Source organism: Acinonyx jubatus, chromosome D1 (genome assembly GCF_027475565.1).
Source record: "Acinonyx jubatus isolate Ajub_Pintada_27869175 chromosome D1, VMU_Ajub_asm_v1.0, whole genome shotgun sequence".
NCBI lineage: Eukaryota > Metazoa > Chordata > Mammalia > Carnivora > Felidae > Acinonyx > Acinonyx jubatus.
The window spans coordinates 54596861-54615726 of NC_069390.1; the positions used below are offsets into that span (position 1 = coordinate 54596861).

At 47.5% G+C, this 18866-nt stretch overlaps 2 protein-coding genes and 1 long non-coding RNA gene across 5 annotated transcripts; 2 read left to right on the forward strand and 1 right to left on the reverse strand.

The window, feature by feature from the left end:
• The first annotated feature begins 64 nt into the window (after window positions 1–64).
• On the forward strand, window positions 65–5223 carry LOC106970934 (transmembrane O-methyltransferase). Of its 2 annotated transcripts, XM_027039731.2 has the most exons (5): window positions 65–201; window positions 1344–1470; window positions 2229–2503; window positions 3596–3792; window positions 4247–5223. In XM_027039731.2, exons 3-5 carry the CDS (start codon window positions 2245–2247, stop codon window positions 4565–4567), a joined length of 777 nt encoding a protein of 258 aa, XP_026895532.1. In that variant the 5' UTR covers window positions 65–201; window positions 1344–1470; window positions 2229–2244; the 3' UTR covers window positions 4568–5223. The 2 variants fall into 2 exon arrangements, with proteins under 2 accessions (XP_026895532.1, XP_053059608.1); XM_053203633.1 differs by having other exon boundaries at window positions 1344–2503.
• Window positions 5219–8399, reverse strand: ANAPC15 (anaphase promoting complex subunit 15). 2 transcript variants are annotated; one of them, XM_015067631.3, is made up of 5 exons: window positions 8257–8399; window positions 6734–6863; window positions 6161–6220; window positions 5699–5836; window positions 5219–5547 (listed from the first exon to the last, which is right to left on the reverse strand). In XM_015067631.3, exons 1-5 carry the CDS (start codon window positions 8346–8348, stop codon window positions 5500–5502), a joined length of 468 nt encoding a protein of 155 aa, XP_014923117.1. In that variant the 5' UTR covers window positions 8349–8399; the 3' UTR covers window positions 5219–5499. The 2 variants fall into 2 exon arrangements, with proteins under 2 accessions (XP_014923117.1, XP_026895543.1); XM_027039742.1 differs by lacking the exon at window positions 8257–8399 and adding an exon at window positions 6993–7009.
• LOC113593747 (uncharacterized) lies at window positions 8296–9657 on the forward strand. Its single transcript, XR_003414072.2, has 2 exons — window positions 8296–8428; window positions 9294–9657. It is a non-coding gene; the product is annotated as an uncharacterized LOC113593747 (long non-coding RNA).
• The last annotated feature ends 9209 nt before the right edge of the window (window positions 9658–18866 follow it).

Genomic DNA, 18866 nt, shown 5'->3' on the forward strand with positions numbered 1-18866 from the left:
CTCCACCGCATGATCATCGCCAACCAATGGGAGGGCTCACCTCGCTTGACAAGACGCGAGGCACGTGATGCGATGAAAGGGAGGGGCAGGTCACATGACTTCAGCGTCTTCTCAGTCTTGGAGCTGGAGTCTTCCGCCGACTTAAAGAGGCCCTCCTGATGTGTACTGTGTGGTCGCGTGGCTGCCAGGCTACCTTTCGGGGTCAGTGAGCGAACTTATACCAAATGCTCCCGTAAATGCCATGCGAAGGGAGAGTGGGACTCAGGCCCTCCGCTCCTCGAGCACACAGTCTCCGTGTACAAACACTGGACCCAGATGCCCAGCACCAAGTTGGAAGACACATAAAGACTGTAGCCCCCAACGGAGTTCTCAACCTCTACTGGGGATGGGAGACTTACTGGAAGAAGAGCTCTTATTCCTTCACAAGCCAAAGAGGAGCAGAGCTCAATCCTGGAAGAGAGGCCACCTGACAGTCTTTGCCCTCAGGCATTTCTCTGCAATCTTGGCTTGCCTTTTTACATCAACTCTAGTAATCCTAATTCACAAAGCTGACTATCAGTGCTTTTCTTAGAACCATCCCATATCTTCCCTTGGACCCTGAACACTGGTCATTCAACAAGTGTTATTCAACATCTTGCAGCGCCTGATACCTGCCTCCCTTTTCAGCACTGGGGTCGTGGGGGGTAATGGTAATGGTGGTGGTGGTGCAGGGGTTGTAAATATTTATTTGCAGTTTCCTGATTGACCTCCTGGACCTTCCACATGTTGGCACACCGCCTCCCCACGAGGTCTGCCTTCAGGCCTGAATACAAACAATATCCTCCTGATTGCCATTTCTGACCCCATTCTTTGGGCATCCCCAACTCCCTGTGCTTAATCCCTATTCCACGTAGCTCCATTCATTTATCAAATCAAGTAATTACTGTCTGTGATGTGCCACACACTGCTCTGTCTAGATACACAGAAGTTCACAGAACAGCCTAAAGTCCCCATATCCGTGAAGAATTGCATTATGCTTTATTCTGTTTCTGGATCAGTCTCGTCCGCTAAATTTGGAGTTCCTGGAGGAATGAGACAAGATCTGACTCCTGTGACCCACACCCTGGCAATTGCTTAAACAAAACTTGAATTTTGAATTGAGTAAATTACAGCCTCCCATTTCCTTGGCTCACACCATGCCCCCATATCCTGATACAAGGAGTTGGAGGAGAGGTCACCAAACCCAGTAGCTGTCATCACCCCTCAAATCAAGACCCTGGGGTTCTGTAAATTTAGGGCTCATGAAGGGTAGGAGTCAGCCCCACCTTGTTCCTGCAGCTAGTAACTTGAACCACATGTCTCAGGTAACAGCAGCAGCTTCTGCATCAATAATTGAGAGCAAGTCCAGCCGGCCTCAGAGTTCTCTGGCCCTGAGGCCTCCCCCTCCTGTTCTAGGCTCTGATCTTCCCCAAGCAGAAGTCTCCAGCACAGGTAAGCAGGGCTCTTGAGTGTGGGTCCCCAAGCACACGAGTTCAAACTCACTATCACTCACCTACTCACATCCATTTATACACTCTTACCTTCAATTTTAGTCCCCACCACCACCAGGAGCTCACGAGGGTCAGATCTGGAGGAAGGGGTGGATGGATGGTTCAAGGTATGGGAGAGGAGAAGGCACTTACCCCCCCATTAGGGATAAGGCTTGGGAGAAGAGGCTCGAGTAGGGGGGAAGCATGTGCTGTGTGTGGACATGCTTTTACAAGGAATTCTGAGAGAACAGAAAAGGTGAATGCAGGGGAGGGGAGACAACTGGAGAAGAAATATAGAATCAAGGACTCCTCCCACCCACAGGGAAGAGCAGATGGAGGGGTGGGAAGAAATCTCATCAGGAGATGCAGGCGGCTGGGGGGGTGTGGGTAGGATATTTCCGAAGACTGTGGAAAGTGGTCCTGAAGGGGTGACGACAGAGATGAGGCAAAATGGGTGGGAGAAGTAAGGTGAAGACAGAATCAGGGGGCAGAGGTGGGAAGAGGTGGTTTGAGGTTGGGTGTAGAACGTAGACTAGCATGAATTCCTTGAAAGCACATGAGCTTGGAATTGGACCAATTCAGATTCAAATCCTGGTTCTGTTGTGTGACTCTGCACAAAAGACTTAGCCTTTCTGAGCCATGGTTTGTAAAATATAGGGATAATACAAATGACAAGCAATGGTGGGTGTGGGTTTCCCTGTCTGCCTTCCTTCACCCCAGAGCCCGGGTAGGGACTATGTCCCCCGCCATCGCACTGGCCTTCCTGCCACTGGTGGTGACATTGCTGGTGCGGTACCGTCACTACTTCCGACTGCTGGCGCGTATGGTCTTGCTGCGGAGCCTCCGAGACTGCCTGTCAGGGCTGCAGATTGAGGAACGGGCCTTCAGCTATGTGCTCACTCATGCCCTGCCTGGAGACCCCAGTCATATCCTCACCACCCTGGACCATTGGAGCAGCCACTGCGAGTACCTGGGCCACATGGGGCCTGTCAAAGGTCAGTGTTCCCTAGCCTTCTGCTCCAGGAAATACCCCCAAGATGGTAAGGAAGGTCTGAGATCTGCCAGTGCCTACTGGGCGCATTGGGCAGGTTCTTCATCCTGAGTCTCTTTTTTCTCCTCTGCAAATGAGGGAGCTGGGCAAAGTTATTCATTCATATAGCAAACACTTACTGCCATCCCATTTGTACTAGGCATGTACTAGGTGCTAGGTTGGAAAAGGAGGTAGAGGCCACACAGATGAATCAGCCATAAATGCTAGCCTCAGAGGGGGCATAATACAAAGGGGATAACATCTCAGCACATAATCCATAACTTTGTAATTATCTGTGCTGATTCATTCTCCCCTCACCGTGGAGGCTCCCACATCCCATTCAGGATAGCTACCTGGCTTTGTCTCAGTCCCAGCTCCTGGCACAAGTGCTTTTAGAGTCTGAAGAAAATTTTCCAATTCCCAGGTTAGAAAGATACCCAGTGAACAAAACAAAGAGGAATGAAACTGGAAGTTCTAGCCAAGGTCTCTCAGGAGCCTGGTGCCTGTTTCTGCCTTAGCCTTCCTGGAGGAAGCAACACTTAAATGGAGCCTATAAGGATTGTTTTCAATTTGGCCAAGCAGATAAGGACAGGGGTAGGAAGGGGCAAAGCCAGTCACATATACTAATGCACCATGAAGGAATGAGCCAGTGATGACTTGGTTGACTCTGGGCACAGTTGTTTGGGAGGACTGTGGTATAGTCTACAGATGGGAAGAGCTGGAAAGGTTGGATAGGATCAGGTCCAAGAAGGTCCTGAATGTCAGGCTGAGGATCCCAAGTTCAATCCCAAAGGCCTTTAGGATCATAGGAACCAAGGAGCAACAGGGTCACATTTGTTTGTTGGAAAGATAGCTAGTGGCTGGTACGAAGATGAGACTGAAGGACGAAAGCCTGGAGGGTCAGAGGACGAGCGAGGCAGCTGGAGCTGTAGTCCAAGGAGGAGACCCCAGCTGGTTGAGGGCTACAGTGAGACAGGTGGACATTTGAGATCCCTTTCTATCAGGGGCCCGGAATCCATCTCCCATGTCTGCTGCAATAAGCCATCTTCCCCCCCAGGTCAGATCCTGATGCGGCTGGTGGAGGAGAAGGCTCCTGCTTGCGTGCTGGAGCTGGGCACCCACTGTGGGTACTCCACGTTGCTTATTGCCCGTGCCCTGCCCCCTGGGGGCCGCCTTCTCACTGTGGAGTGGAACCCACGCACCGCAGCAGTGGCTGAAAAACTCATCCGCCTGGCTGGCTTCGACGAGCGCACGGTCAGCCCCTGCCTCCCTGACCCTAGTATCTTCCCTTCCACCCCCAGCCTTGCCCTAGCCAGGCCTCCCCAGTAAGGGAATCCCACCTAGGAGAAGGCAGCACAGTAGGAGACTGTGACCCTGGGTGATGTGTGAACTCCTGTCTGTTCCAAGTCATTTGCTCATATTTGCTGCTGGATGACAAAGGAGGAGTTAAAAGGAAGGTCTTTGGAGACCAGCAAATATGGGTCCAAACCTTAAGTCTACCTCTTGTGAGCTGTTATGAACTTGGGCAAAGGACTTATCCTCTGAATCTCAGCTTCCTCACTGGCAGAATGGAAATCACAATACTGATCCTGACTTCTTGGGTTCTGAGGACAGAGGAAATGACATAAAGTAAGCCAGATCCGGGTGAAGTCTGGTATGGGAGAACAGACCCTCCCACCCTCACCTTCAACTCCTCCCATCCCCACAGGTGGAGCTCATCGTGAGTAGCTCAGAGGAGGTGATCCCACACCTACGAACCCAGTACCAGCTGAGTCAGGTAGACTTGGTGCTCCTGGCACACCGGCCCCGACGTTACCTGCGAGACCTGCAGCTTTTGGAGGCCCATGCCCTGCTGCCAGCTGGTGCCACTGTACTGGCTGACCACGCGCTGTTCCCTGGTGCACCCCGCTTCCTGCAGTATGCCAAGAGCTGTGGCCGCTACCGCTGCCGCCTCCACCACACTGGCCTCCCAGACTTCCCTGCCATCAAGGACGGCATAGCCCAGCTCACCTATGTAGGGCCTGGCTGAGGTCCAGGCCCAGGGGCACTTACTGCTGCCTCTCCACCCCCACCGAAGCAAGGACCTCAGAACATCCATTCTTCTCCCTGCTTGTGGCCTGACACATGCTGGACTCAGGGCTAGGGAGGCTGTCCTCCAGCCTCTACCCCACTCCAGTTCTACACTGACCTGAGACATCAAGTTCTATCAGGATGCTTGGTTCCATTGCCCCCCTCCTTCCAGAGAGCCATGGATTGACAGGCAAGAGACCTGGGCTCCCAACCCAACTTATCACTGATTTTCTGGGTGACTCCAAGGGAGTCCCTGTGCTGCCTGAAGATTTAATCTCTCTTAACACCAAGGAAGCTAGCTGGAAAATCTGCAGGGGCCTCCTAGCTCTAGGCCTCAGAAGCCTTCCCTCCTCAGCCCATGCAATTCCAGTTAGGATCAGAGGAAACAGTAAACATTGAGTTAGAGGCTCTGAAGGAATGGGTACAAGCTGAGCCAGAGAAAATGGCAATGGAGCCTGGGCCCAGGGCCAGGGCCACCTCTAGCCCTGGACAACATGATCCAGTAGGCTTGCCTGAAATCCCTTGTATGCCCTCTCCCTGAAGCTCAAGAGAAGATGCTGGATTCCTCTGGGCCCGACCAACAATTAGGGAATAGACACGGGGAAAAAAATAAAATCATTCCTGTGTCTTTATTAAAGGGAGTTAGAAAGAGACTATACCTGGCAACCAAGGGGTGAGGTAATGGGCACAAAGGTGGGGTGGGCTCAGGCCCTGGAGACTCAAGGGCAAAGTGATGGCCTAGGAGGAGCCAAGGAGACCAGTTCTTGGCAGCAGCTGAAGAGATACCCAAGGGTGAGCTTTCAGGCACTGGGGCAATCAGCTGGTTCTGCAGGGGGTGCAGGTAAGTTGGGCTGGCCTGGAATTTGCCTGAGGCCACCCTGCCTTGTCTACCTAGATCATCCACTGGTCCTGATCCTGTTCGTTGCCTTCCATGTCCACCTGGAGAGAAGGCTAGGTGTGGGTGGGGAGGGGCCTCAGCCACCCAGCCAGCCGTAGTCCCAGATCCTGCCCCTGGTTGGATCCAGAGTCTCTGAATCCTTGGCCACCAGTTAGGTCACAGGCAGGGGCCCACCCCCACACCCCTGCCTACCTCATTGACCTCTCCATCATCAGGTGACTCATTGTAATCATTCATCTCATCCATGTCCTGCATGTCCTCATCATCCTCTGAGTCCTCTTCACTATCCTCGTCGTCATCTTCATCCTCCTCTTCCTCGTCATCATAGTGCTGGCGAGGCAGGGGAGAGCCTATAGGCTCTATAGGCTTGCCTGGACCACTTCAAGGGCTGGTCCACTTGGAGCCTTTCTCAGGGGCAGTGAGTGACCCTCCATTCCCCAGACTTGCCCCCCGCCTTGAGTCTAGCAGACTGGAGCATGTTTTGCAGGACCTTGGTGCTAGGTCCAATGGCCACCCACTCTAGATCCCCTTTATGGCCTCTGCCTAGAGCTGAGGGACCACAATTGCTCTGGAGTCAGAGGTAGGACTTCGGAATTAGAGCAAAGCTTTAGTCCACCTGAGCCTCACAAAGCCCTACCTATTGGAACCACTCACCTCCGAGGCCGGCTTGCCAATGGGTACCAGATTGTTGTCTTTCTCTGCGATGCTCTGGAGCTGTGGCCAAAGGGGGAGAGGAGGGTCAGGGCCCAAGCAGGGCATGTCAGGGGCATGGGACTGGCCCACTCTGCCCCTAAGAAGATACCCCCGCCCCCAAGTATGGAGAAGCTTCCTCTCAGTTTCTAGAAAGAGTCAATCCCTTTGTTTCTTATCATCTGCTACTTACTTATAAACTGGATCCAACTAAATTCTCTGGGCCATGGTTGCCCTATGAGATTACAGTGAGGGTAAAGTGAGAGACTGATAGAGAATATGGCATCTGCTACATCCTCAATACAGTCAAAATTACTATTTCCTATGAGTTAGAGAAAAGAACCTGGGCTCCAACCTGGCCCAGAAATCCCAAGGTCCCACCATAAATCAGTAGCATAAAGACTGGACCCTAGGCCTCCTACCTCCCAGTTTGATTGTTCCCAGCTCAGGGCAAAAAGCTCCTCCAGGATCATGGTCTGTGAAAGGCAGGGGAGGTCCCTGACTAAGGCTCCACCACTGTGCTAGGTCCTTACTCACCCAGGCCTGATGCTGTTGCTCTTGCTGCTGCAGCTCCGTCTCCTCCACACAGGGTCGATCCAGATTAAACCACAGTGTCTCAGTCACACGGGGGAAGAGTGAGGGAAACAAGGTGGACATGGCGCCTAGACTGAGGTAAAGGGCCAGGTGAATACAGATCAGAAGTATTTGATTTCAGTTATTTGGTTAGTCTGATTTGGGGATGGGGTGGAGTAGAAGGTAGGGGGAAATAGCTCTTCCTTGTGGGAATCAGACAGACCTGGGTTTGAGTCCTGGCTCCACCACTTACTAGCTGTTTGACCTCGGCCAAGTCACTTAACCTCTCTGAGCCTCAGTTTCCTCATCTGTAAAATGGGGGATAACAGTTATACCCACCCTCATAATTATTCTGATAATTAATTTACTTTGTGGAGAAGTAAAGCTGTTTGCAAGGTATTCAAGGAGTGGAAAATGGAAGCCAACATGTAGAGCTATGAATCCAGAATGCAGACTGGCGTTACAAAATTAAACAAAATTAGAGGTAGTAGGGCTCCACTGACACTATCTTTACCTCCTCCAAACATGAAGACCTACTTTTTGCCCTTTTATGAGAATCCATTCCATTCTTACTCCACGTCAGAAATTTAGGGCACTAACCACCTCTCTCATGAACCACAACCAAACTGGGGTGGGGATGGGCTACTACGTGCAATATGGTTCAGAAAGGCATTCTAAAGGCATGAGTAAATGCGTAAATTAGTAAATGTTAGGCTGAATGAACTGACATGAGAGAATACGTAAATTCAGCACAGATTAAGTAGCTGAGGGAGCGGACCAGAAAGGTCCCAGAGAATCTGAATTAAAACCTTTCAGTTCACAGGAAAATCGAGGCCCTGGGACAAGCAACACTGTCTCTAGGTCACACAGTGAGGTGGGGCATAGAATTCCTACGGGGAAGAAATCGAGGCCAGGCACTAGAAGAGATGAGCAGGAGAAAAGGACCTACGTCTAGTTCTACTTTTGCCCTGATTCATTTGACTGATCCTGTGCCAGCCGCTGTCCTTTAGTAAACCTCAGCTTCCCGGCCCGTGTCACTGACACAACACCCATCCTCAACGGCCAGTAAGTACGAGGCGAGAGACCGAGGCTCCGAAAGCCTACCCCTCGCGGCAAAGCCACCGCCCATTCTTCGCTTATTATGAAAATGACGGCGGGGCGGCCCAACAAGAAGAATGCAGGGGCGGGATTCGAACAGGCATTTGCCCTTTATAGGGTTGCTAATCGCAAAAGCAGCGGGGCCTGAATAGGGCCAATTAACTGGAAGAACTGCTGGGTGACAGAAAGTGACACCAATGAGTGACGGATCTTGTGCGACGGGGTGGAGCTTAGCCTCGAGGAAGCGGCCAATGAGCTGGAGCTCTTTACTGTTAAGAGTGTGGGCACGGAACTCCTGAAGAGCCGGGTCAGGGCGACGGGGTTTCTCCGAGGGAGGAAGAAGAGAAGGGGCAGAGAGACAGCAGCCTCAGCCTGGTTTCCGTACTTACCGCGCCGGGAGGCGGCAGCCGGCAGCGACCCGGAAGCACTTCTCTCTGCCTGAGCGGAAGGGCCCACCAGAACCGGGGAAGCACCAACGCATGCGCCTTCGCTCTCCTTTTGTTTCTCGTTCCCGCCCTCCACACCGGATGTGACGCTCTACACCTTAGTCACGTCGTTGAGGTTGGAAATTTGCCTACTCTTTGGCCCCTCCTCGAGCGTCCGCAGAGGGGCCTCTCCAGTCTGGCCCCGCCCCTCCGTGTTTAGCCTGGCTGTGCTTGCGAAAGCTTACTGAAAACTAGCAGCAATCTGTTTTAGTACTAGGACTGTTCGTCCTGTGGCGTCCTAGAAAAATTTGTCCACTTTTACCCCAGAATTGCTGAGTGACATTACACCTCATCTGCCTTCCCATTCTCACCCTAAGTTTCATGTTGGGGCTCATGCTTTATTTATGTACGACTTCAACAGAAATAGTTGAGTCCTGGGGCACCTGGGTGGCTCAGTTGGTTGAGCATCCAACTTTGGCTCGGGTCATGATCTCATTTGGAGGGTTGGAGCTGCGGGACCGGCTCTGTGCTGGCAGTGCGGAGCCTGCTTAGGAGTCCCTCTCTTACCCTCTTTCTCTGCCCCTCCCCCACTCGTGGGGGGGGGATGTGGGCGTGAGTGTGTGGGCGTGTATGTGTTTGCGTGCACTCTCTCTCTCAAAATACATAAACTTAAAAAAATAGTTGAGTCCATACTATATTCCAGACTCTGCTAGAAGCTGGGGAAAATCTAGGAACATGGTCCCTGCCCCCAGTAGACCTCACACTCCAGTGGAGAAGCCAGACTCTGCAGACCGGCAGGGGACTCACAGGTTTCTTAAGATCGCCCGTCCAGTTCCAGTTCTGCATTTGAAATCATGTATGGGTTTGAATGGGTTTGAGTGACTAGTCAGCTTCAGGCACTGCTTTTGGGGAATTCAGCTGCCCTCTCCAGGCCTGGGCTAAATACATTAGTGGTCAGCCTCGTCATCTCTCCCACTCCTTCCCTGATGCTTCTGTTCCAGTAACCTCTGACTCAGCCTCCGCTTCAGAGATCATGCCTTCTGACAACGGCAGTCCTTCAAACCCAACCCCATTAAGCTCCATCACCCACCAGCCTCTTCTAGAGCTAGCATTCATCCACAGTTCTACTCCTGACCACACCAGATGTGTGAAGTTTAACAAGTCGTTTTCCCCACCTGGATTTAGTTTTGTCTTCAACCAGCTTCGGAAACTATGCAGCCTTCCTCCTATCCTGGACTGATGTGAGGATTTGACGAGACTACATGTTTAAGTCGTAGTGTACTGTGTACGTTAACATGATTATGTTTCCAAGCAGCTCTAGTTGTTACAAAGTTTTCATTAAAGAGTAAATTTTGCCTCTTGGAACTGTCCACCTTTTTCATCCATTCACTCAAATACCTACTGAGTGCCTTACTGTATTCCTGTCACTAGTCTAAATAGTGGGTATATAATAGTGAACAAAACAGACCCCCCTCCCCCACATCTCTTCATGCCGCTTCCATTCTAATGGGAGAGATAAACAACAAAGAAGTTAAATAAAATATATAGTTTTAAGATAGCAGTAAATGCCTAGGAGAAAAATCAGAGAAGCGGGGAGGGAAGTTTTTTTTAATTTTAGGTAGGGAGGCCAAGGAAGACCTTATTAGGAAGATGACTTTTGAATAAAGGTCTGAAGAAAAAGAAGGGGGAGGGCATTGATATGATGTTTAGGAAAGAACATTTCAGAGAGATCAAGTACAAAGGGTGGAGAATTGCTGGAGCATAGGGTACCATGGTGAGAGCAGGAGATGAGGCCAGAGAAGTAGCAGGAGCCAGATAGTACAGCCTTGCAAGTCACAGTAACGATTTTAGCTTTTACTCCATCTTGAGAATCCCGTGAAGGGTTTTGAGCAGAAGATCCACATGATCTGATTTACATTTTAACAGAGTTACTCTGGCTGTTCTATGAAGAATAGACTTAGGAGGGAGAGTGGTAGATGCAGGGAGACCAATTGGGAGCCAATTATAATAATCCAGAGGTGGGGGATGAGAAGTGGTTGAAATATGAATATATTTAGAGGGTAGGGACAAGAGAGCTTGCTGAGAGATCGGATGTAGAATATCAGAGGCAGAAAGGAGCCAAGATGTTTGGACTAAACAACTGGAAGACCAGTGTTGCCATTTCTTGAGATGCGAAAGACAAAGGAGGTGCTGTTTTGGGGAGGCAACTATCTGGAGTTCATTTTTGGGTGTGTGGAGTTTGAAATGCCCATTAGTGTACAGATGGTGAGAGGGCAGGAGGAGGAAGGGACAGGAGGTCTGAGGGTCAGGGGAGACATCTAGACTGGATATATCAATTTGGGAGTTAACAGCACACAGATGGCATTTAAAGCCATGAGACTAAGATCATCAAAGGAGTGACTGTAGATGGAAAATACTTTCCTTCAACATTCAGGATTTGAGGAAACTAGGAGAAGCCGCAAACCAGACTGAGAAGGAGGGCCAGAAGAAGAAGAAGAAGAAGAAGAAGAAGAAGAAGAAAGGCAGGCAAGCTGGGAGATATCCTGTAAGTCAAGTAAAGAAGGGGTATCAGGAAGGAGGTCATGCTCCACCTTTAGAAATAAGCCCATCAACCCAACCAAAGGAGGGATGCAGAGACTCAGAGCACAGTGAAACGAGGTGTTTTTTTTTTTTTAATATATGAAGTTTATTGTCAAATTGGTTTCCATACAACACCCAGTGCTCATCCCAAAAGGTGCCCTCCTCAATACCCATCACCCACCCTCCCCTCCCTCCCACCCCCCATCAACCCTCAGTTTGTTCTCAGTTTTTAACAGTCTCTTATGCTTTGGCTCTCTCCCACTCTAACCTCTTTTTTTTTTTTTTCCCTTCCCCTCCCCCATGGACTTCTGTTAAGTTTCTCAAGATCCACATAAGAGTGAAACCATATGGTATCTGTCTTTCTCTGTATGGCTTATTTCACTTAGCATCACACTCTCCAGTTCCATCCACATTGCTACAAAAGGCCATATTTCATTCTTTCTCATTGCCACGTAGTATTCCATTGTGTATATAAACCACAATTTCTTTATCCATTCATCAGTTGATGGACATTTAGGCTCTTTCCACAATTTGGCTATTGTTGAGAGTGCTGCTATAAACATTGGGGTACAAGTGCCCCTATGCATCAGTACTCCTGTATCCCTTGGGTAAATTCCTAGCAGTGCTATTTCTGGGTCATAGGGTAGGTCTATTTTTAATTTTCTGAGGAACCTCCACACTGCTTTCCAGAGTGGCTGCACCAATTTGCATTCCCACCAACAGTGCAAGAGGGTTCCCGGTGAAACGAGGTTTTAATTAATGTTCTTGCAAGTGGGTGTCTGACAAACAGGCACGCTCTGGGCATTTACCGCAGACAATTTGTTTCCTAGCACACAAGTCCCTCCCCTGGTTCCTCACTGGCTAAGTACTACAGAGGTTATAGTCTTACCCGGGCATTACCTATGCCCATGTAAGGCAAAAGGTAATCTGGAACAAATGTACATTCCCTAAGGTGATGCAGAGACTTTCAGTCTCTCTTCCCTTTGTTCTTTGGCACATGCTCATTGCAAAGCCCAGGAAAATAAGCCTGCAAAACAGAGAGGGGAAGAAGAACGAGGAAATGAAGTATCTAAGGCTTTGGGACTCCATTGTGTGTGTTTGGGGTGAGGCGGGGGCAGGAGGCAGTTTGTACATATTTCCAATAGGCTGTAAACCTATTGCTAGACAGCATGGCTTTTGTTTGGTATTTCTGAAAATAATAATCATCTCCCTTCTCACATCTACTACAACCTAGTTCTGTACAAATTGTGTTTCTAGTTGTTTCCCAAGCAGACCAGGAACTCCTGAGGGCACAGACTTAAGTGGTTTCTATGTCCCCAGGACAAAGCCTGACGTCTCCCATCTCCTCGATCCTTTCTCTGCTTTTCCTGTGGCCTATGTCCCCATGAGTCTCTCCTCCTACTTCTTTTCCTTACAGGATCCCTACTGCCAGCACCTTTTGCCTCTCATGCTTCCTGACAGCTCTGGCCTAGTGGAAATTCCCCTGTAAGCTAGAGTTTCTTACCAAGGTCTTTAGCCAGGTTCAACAAGCCATGGTGACTGGTTAGTTCCAGGTAGAGGAAGAGGGAGTGGGAGAAATGGAAAATTTGTGTGATTCCCTATTTTTGGCTTGGGTAACTCAGTCAATGATGGTGACATTTGTTTTACATTCATTATCCATCATTTAACCTTGCCAGGTGCTTAACTTGCTTTCATTTCAAAGATAATAAAACTAAGACTCTGAGAGGTTAAGAAATTTGCTTCATATTCCTTCCTTTGTTCCACTGTTTGGTCAACATTTATTGAGTACCATGCAAAAGCCAGACACCATGCTAGGCCCTATGGATAGAGCAATGAAGCAGAAATAATCCCTCTCGTAGAGAAAAATATAGTGCAGTGAGGACTAAGTCAACTATAGACAATTATAGGAGAGCATAGTAAATGTTAAAATCAATGTATGCAGGAGTGTTATGAGAGTACAGAGAAAGGAAAGATGAATGGGTTCTGGAGAAACTGAGTTTAGACTTTTGTTCCAGGGAAGGAAACATTTGAGAGGGCCTTGAGGGATGAATAGGAGTTTACCTGGTAGACAAGTGAGAGAAGGAGCTGTACAAAGAGGCATTATTACCTTTAAGGGTATGGAGTTGAAAGGAGATGATGATGTGTTTAAAGAACAGTGAAAATCCTTTTGGGCAGAACCAGGTATCTGAGGATAGAGAAAGAGAGATGAGAAAGAATGTTAGGGGAACTCAGATGGGAAAGGCTTTGGTGGCCCTGAGATTGAGTGGACAGAATGGGAGCCAGGGATCCTGGGCCTTACCTTGACCCTATTGTGACTTGCTGGGGACCCAGGCAGATTCCACTTCATATCCCAGCTTCTGTTTTCTCTAACATAATATCCCAAACATGTCTCCAGATCTATGTGAGTCCCTAGAAGATACTTCCTGGCCCTGGCCCTTCTGTCCTGAGATACAACTTGCTCCTTCATTGTGTTTTATTCAAGCCAGCCCTGGGCTGAAAGTAGGAGGTAGGATACGGATTTCTCAAGAGTCAGAAATAAGTCCAAAGCCCATAGGCTAGAGTGGAAAATCCATGGCTCTGTGCAGAGAATTCTCCAGGATCCAGGAAGGGCAAGAGCTGAGTGATGTGAATACAATATCTCCCTCCTATTTATTCCTGAAATGTTTAGAGTGCATTTTTGCTTCAGGGCCTTTGGGCTTACTGTTCCCTCTGTCTGGAACACATCCCTCTTGCAGTGTAACCTCTGACAGTTGGTTTCTTTTGTTTTTTGTAATGCAAGTGCCTGACTTAAGCTTTGGTCCAACTGACAGCCATTTCTAATAAACAGGCCACCTCTCCTCCACCAAGGCTCCTTTGTTTTAGGGATTTTGCTGACTTTGATAACTGACCACTTTGGGCCACTTGTTTGTTCTCTTCCCCCACTTTAAATTCTCACTCTTAAGTTTTAAATTCCTCAAAAAGACTGGGCCCTCAGGGGCAATTAAGTGGCTCAGTAAGTTAAGCATCTGACTTCAGCTCAGGTCATGATCTCGCGGTTCATGAGTGCAAGCCCCGAGTCGGGCTCTGTGCTGACAGCTCAGAGCCTGGAACCTGCTTCAGATTCTGTGTCTCCTTTTCTTTCTACCCTTTCCCCACTCAGGCTCTGTCTCTCTCCCTCAAAAAAAAACCAAAAAACAAAAAAACTGAGCCCTCAAAACCCAAGGCCCCAACCATCGACCCCAATAAAAGCAAAACCCCAGAACCCCAGGCCCATATGCTCTTTCTATGGTGACCTTGCTGTGTGGCCACAAGTATGCTGTGTAATTTCCACGTTCTGTAAGTAATAAACCTTTCCTCCAAAGCTTCCTGATGATTACTGCTCAAGGGCATCTTAAAAAAAGAATCACAAGGGCCAGTCCAACCACAGCACTGCTTACCAGTAGGCTGAGACCAGCACAGAACAATTGGTGTTGATGCGGTTTTAGAGTTGGGGGGGGGGGGGGGGCGGGGCAGGGGTGCATCCAGAACCATTGGCCAAGAAAGAATTCTTGAGACATCTTTGGTGCAAAAAGGTGATTTTATTAAAGCATGGGGCAGGACCCATGGGCAGAAAGAGCTGCCCTGGGGTTGTGACAGGTGATTGATTATACACCCTCAGGTTGGGAGGTGGTTAGGGATAGCATAGGTCTTCTAAGGAAGCAAGGTTTCCAGGACCTTGAAGGGGCCAGCTGTTGTTAGGAAAAGGCATTTATTACTGCCTAGTAAAACCTTTATCATGAGACTCTTCAGATGTATTTCAGTGGGCCCTATGCTTGGAGGATGATTGCCAACATATATCTTTGAGGGGGGAGGGGGTAAAGGAAGTTTCTAAAGCAATTTTTATATGTTCAGGCAGACTTACAGGATCCTAGAGGTTGGGATAATGTTAAGCTAAGGTTGCCTTTTGCCCTTAGCAAAGTGTCATCATCGAAGCAGCTGAGCTCCTAGAGGAATGTCACTCTGCTTGTCCCAAGGACTTGTCAATGAGCTGTAGGCAGTAAGGAAATTTAATTTTTCGTTTGCCTTTGTTTCCACATCAATGTGGCTAGCAGGACTGCATGATGGTCCTTGCAGTTACCTTAGGGGGAGAGGGAATGCTTTTTTTTACCTGTAACTTGCTTATTAACCACCTAACTCAGATGGGTAACATCATCTCAGAAAGAAGCACCACTTGCTGGGGGTCTGTCACACTGCTATGTGCTTTCGCATACTGGCCCTGTGGTATGTTGTCTGTGGCGTGTAACCCAAAGAGTCACAGCTATCATAACAATCCAATGATCTCCCCAGAGCATCGTGATCAAGCCCACAGGGTCTAATGATATAATCAGACTCCTAATTATAAAGGCCTTAATTGACTATTACTGTGTGAGAGGGTCCTCCATTCCTCATGGCCAAGAAGAGCTAAGGAAGGTAGACTGGATCACAAGGGTATTGTCACTGCCCAAGGAGAGGCTCTGGGCTAAAGACACAAGGAAAAGAGGACAGGAGACTTCCGCCTGCAACCACTGAGTCAGTGAGTTATGCTTGGACTACATGTTCTAATCCAGAAGACTGAAATAGCTTTGCAAGCGGAAACCAATGGCACCACCAGAGGGAAAATACAACAGAGGCCTACAGTCTCTGTGACACCACTTCACTCACTATTTCCACTCTTCATCCCCTGACCCAATAGGATATTACCAATCCCTGGTCAGATGTTACTAAAAAAAATGATGGACAGATATACATGTCCTGAACATCTGGTGCCAGAGCCTCTTGAGAACCCTGAGGAGGTACACCATCTCCTTGATATATGCAAAACCCCACGGACACTTCCTGGGTGTTAGTCAATGCCATGTAAACCAAAATGCAAGACTCTGGTATTACACTCAGAGGCCTAGGAGCTTTTCCCAAAGATCCTATGTATATTGCGCTAGTGGAGGCAGACCCCAATCCAGAGAGGTCTTTTGGTACACTCTGGAAAGGAAAGCAGCCACCTAGCAAGAGGGCTTACAGTGATGTCATCCAAAATTTTTGGTAACAACACCTAAGATTAAGGTAACAGGATAAAAACAAAAAGTAGAAACTGAGACCACAACCGTACCTTAACCGTAATTCAAACATTTCTTAGAGATTTTATGCAGCAGGAAGGAAAGAGAGGAACAAACAGGCTATTGCAAGTTTTCTTGTTGGTTTAGGAATGGGCTCTGAATTGTTACTCATGGCTGCCAAAATGCACCAACTGGCCAGTATCTCTGAAGACCGTAAAATCCATAACTTTTTAAAAGATCCATCCAGGCTATGTGCTTGTTTCCTCTAAGATATCACAGATCCTGAACCCCTCAGCTTTCCCCTGAATGGGGCAGAACTAGAAGCACACTTCTGGAGGCATCCCTGCCACCAAAGGGAAAGCTGATATGGTTATCAAGGCCTCCAAGGAAGAGGAAGAGGGAAATGGGGCAAAGGCCCCTAGAGTCCCCTCATACTCATACTTCTCTCCTCCCTTGGATATTTACTGCCTAGCTCCATGCCATCTTTCCATCACAGTGATCACTGCTAAGGCTCACAGTGAATGGAAAGACTAAGGTGAAGCCCATCTCCTGCTGCACAAAATGAGCATGGTCCAATGGGTTTATCCTTTTCATGACTACAATGACCCAAATGACTCCCTCTTCATTTCCATTTCTGAATAGGCCCGATTTGACCTTGAGTCCACAGAATTATTTTTACGGGGTGCTCCTCTAATTAAAGGTCAGTGCCACTATATTTTCCAGGTACCAGCAAAACCATCAAAAAGGCACTAAAACCCCAAGGAGAAAACTTACATTCTTTCTTGGTCCCTTGAAAATGTAAATCTCACCGTGTCTTTGAAGTGTAAACACCCCAGGATGTAACTTAAGTCTACTTGTCAAGGACAAGTACAAATCTTAAAAGCCTTCACAACTATTAGTAAAAAGCTTTAGCCATTGGAGCAAGACACCTTAACTTGTTCCATCTGCCAACTGGGATTCAACTTTTTTATAAACTAGTGACTTTTATATTATGTGCTTGATTCATGGCTAAAATTTTGCAATAGTGTCTCTGTGTATTTCTGTATGTTTATGTATGTCTGTGGATATATGTTCTGTACATGTGGGGTTTTTTTTTCTCTCTCTCTCTACCTCCAGATGGTATTGCCAAAATTAATTGATAAGAGTTCCATTTAATTGGCTTAAAAATGAGCACTTAAAGGGGCGCCTGGGTGGCTCAGTGGGTTGAGCGTCCAACTTCGGCTCAGGTCATGATCTCGCAGTTGGTGAGTTCAAACCCCACATCAGGCTTTGTGCTGACAGCTCAGAGCCAGAGGCCTGCTTTGGATTCTGTGTCTCCCTCCCTCTGCCCCTTCCCCACTCATGCTTTCTCTCTGTCTCTCAAAGATGAGTAAATGTTAAAATTTTTTTTAAAAATGAGCACTTATGAATTAAATATTCCTAAAACTCAGAAATACAGAAACTAACCCAAATGTTTTTTAAGTTCACATGATCTGGGATAATCTTTGGTAAATAAATCTAGTTTAAATTTAATTAAAATTGGTATGTCTTCAGAGTTATCAACATTAACTATAATGCAGACATACAACTTTTATTCTACCTGGGTTTATTAGTCAAATTCATGTTATCTCTAATATAAATTTTGTCAGGAAGAACAGTAGCTTGGGATGATGGCTGACTTTGTCTAGTGTCTAATGAAGTGTTTTTGGGTATCCTAAACATAATTGTTAGGAGCAGTGATTTAGATAGATATAAGTGGGACAAGAGTTTTTAGGTGAAACTTTCATCAGTAATTATATCTTATAGCATGTCCAGTTTCATGAGGCACCTGGCTGGTTCAGTCAATGGAGCATGCAACTCTTCATTTTTTTTTTAATGTTTTATTTTTGAGAGAGAGAGAGAGAGAGAGAGAGAGTAAGCTGGGGAGGGGCACAGAGAGAGGGAGACACAGAATCCAAAGCAGGCTCCAGGCTCTGAGCTGTCAGCACAGAGCCTGACATGGGGCTCCAACTCACGAACCACGAGATCATGACCTGAGCTGAAGTCAGATGCTTAACTGAGCCACCCAGGCGCCCCAAGCATGCAACTCTTGATCTCAGGGTTGTGGGTTTGAGCCCCATGTTGGGTGTGGAGATTACTTTAAAAAAATAAAATCTTAAAAAAAAAAAACAACAGTTTCCCAAATCTTTGGTAACTTTCATTGTTATAATTTTGCTAAGTCAAAAAAAAAAAAAAAAGAGGGGTGCCTGACTGGCTCAGTTGGTTAAGTATCCAACTCTTGATTTCGGTTCAGGTCATGATCTCAAGGTTTGTGAGTTCAAGTCCCACATTGGGCCCTGCACAGACAGCTAGGAGCCTGCTTGGGATTCTCTCTCTCTGCCCCTCCCCAGCTCGTGTGCATGTGTGCTTTCGCTCTTTCTCTCTCAAAATAAGTAAATAAACTAAAAAAAAAAAAAAAAGAATTTTGCTAAGTTAAATTCAATGATGGGAATCCATTGAATGTCTATATTATTTCTAAACAAGATGAAATACTGAAACAATTATTTTTTAAGTTTTATTTGTTTATTTGTTTGTTTGTTTATTATTTATTTATTTAGATTTATTTATTCATTTATTTATTTATTTATTTAGAGAGCATAAGCAGGGGAGGGGCAGAGAAAGGGAGAGATAGAATCCTAAGCAGGCTCTGCACTGTCAGCACAGAACATGATATGGGGCTTGAACTCATGAACCATGAGATCATGACCTGAACTGAAATCAAGAGTCCAGCGCTTAACCAACTGAGCCACCCAGAAACATTAATTGTTAAACAAGTCTAAATTTACCTGCTTTTGACCTTTCATTATAGAAGAACTTAAAGACATCTGGGTCTGTTAGTAAACATGTCTTGGGTCACATGGGAAAATTGTGTTATGGGGAAATGTGTGTTACTAGAAATTGTTAAATATATTCATAAATTTGCCAATC

Coding starts and splice junctions, on each gene's coding strand:
- ANAPC15 (XM_015067631.3), bottom strand. CDS start 8,348: ATGCGTTGGTGCTTCCCCGGTTCTGGTGGGCCCTTCCGCTCAGGCAGA. Junction 6,864..8,256: donor GGCTGCCGCCTCCCGGCGCG/GTAAGTACGGAA, acceptor CCTTTACCTCAG/TCTAGGCGCCATGTCCACCT. Junction 6,221..6,733: donor AGCAACAGCATCAGGCCTGG/GTGAGTAAGGAC, acceptor CTTTGGCCACAG/CTCCAGAGCATCGCAGAGAA.
- LOC106970934 (XM_053203633.1), top strand. CDS start 2,065: ATGAGCTTGGAATTGGACCAATTCAGATTCAAATCCTGGTTCTGTTGT. Junction 2,504..3,595: donor CCACATGGGGCCTGTCAAAG/GTCAGTGTTCCC, acceptor CTTCCCCCCCAG/GTCAGATCCTGATGCGGCTG. Junction 3,793..4,246: donor CTGGCTTCGACGAGCGCACG/GTCAGCCCCTGC, acceptor CCATCCCCACAG/GTGGAGCTCATCGTGAGTAG.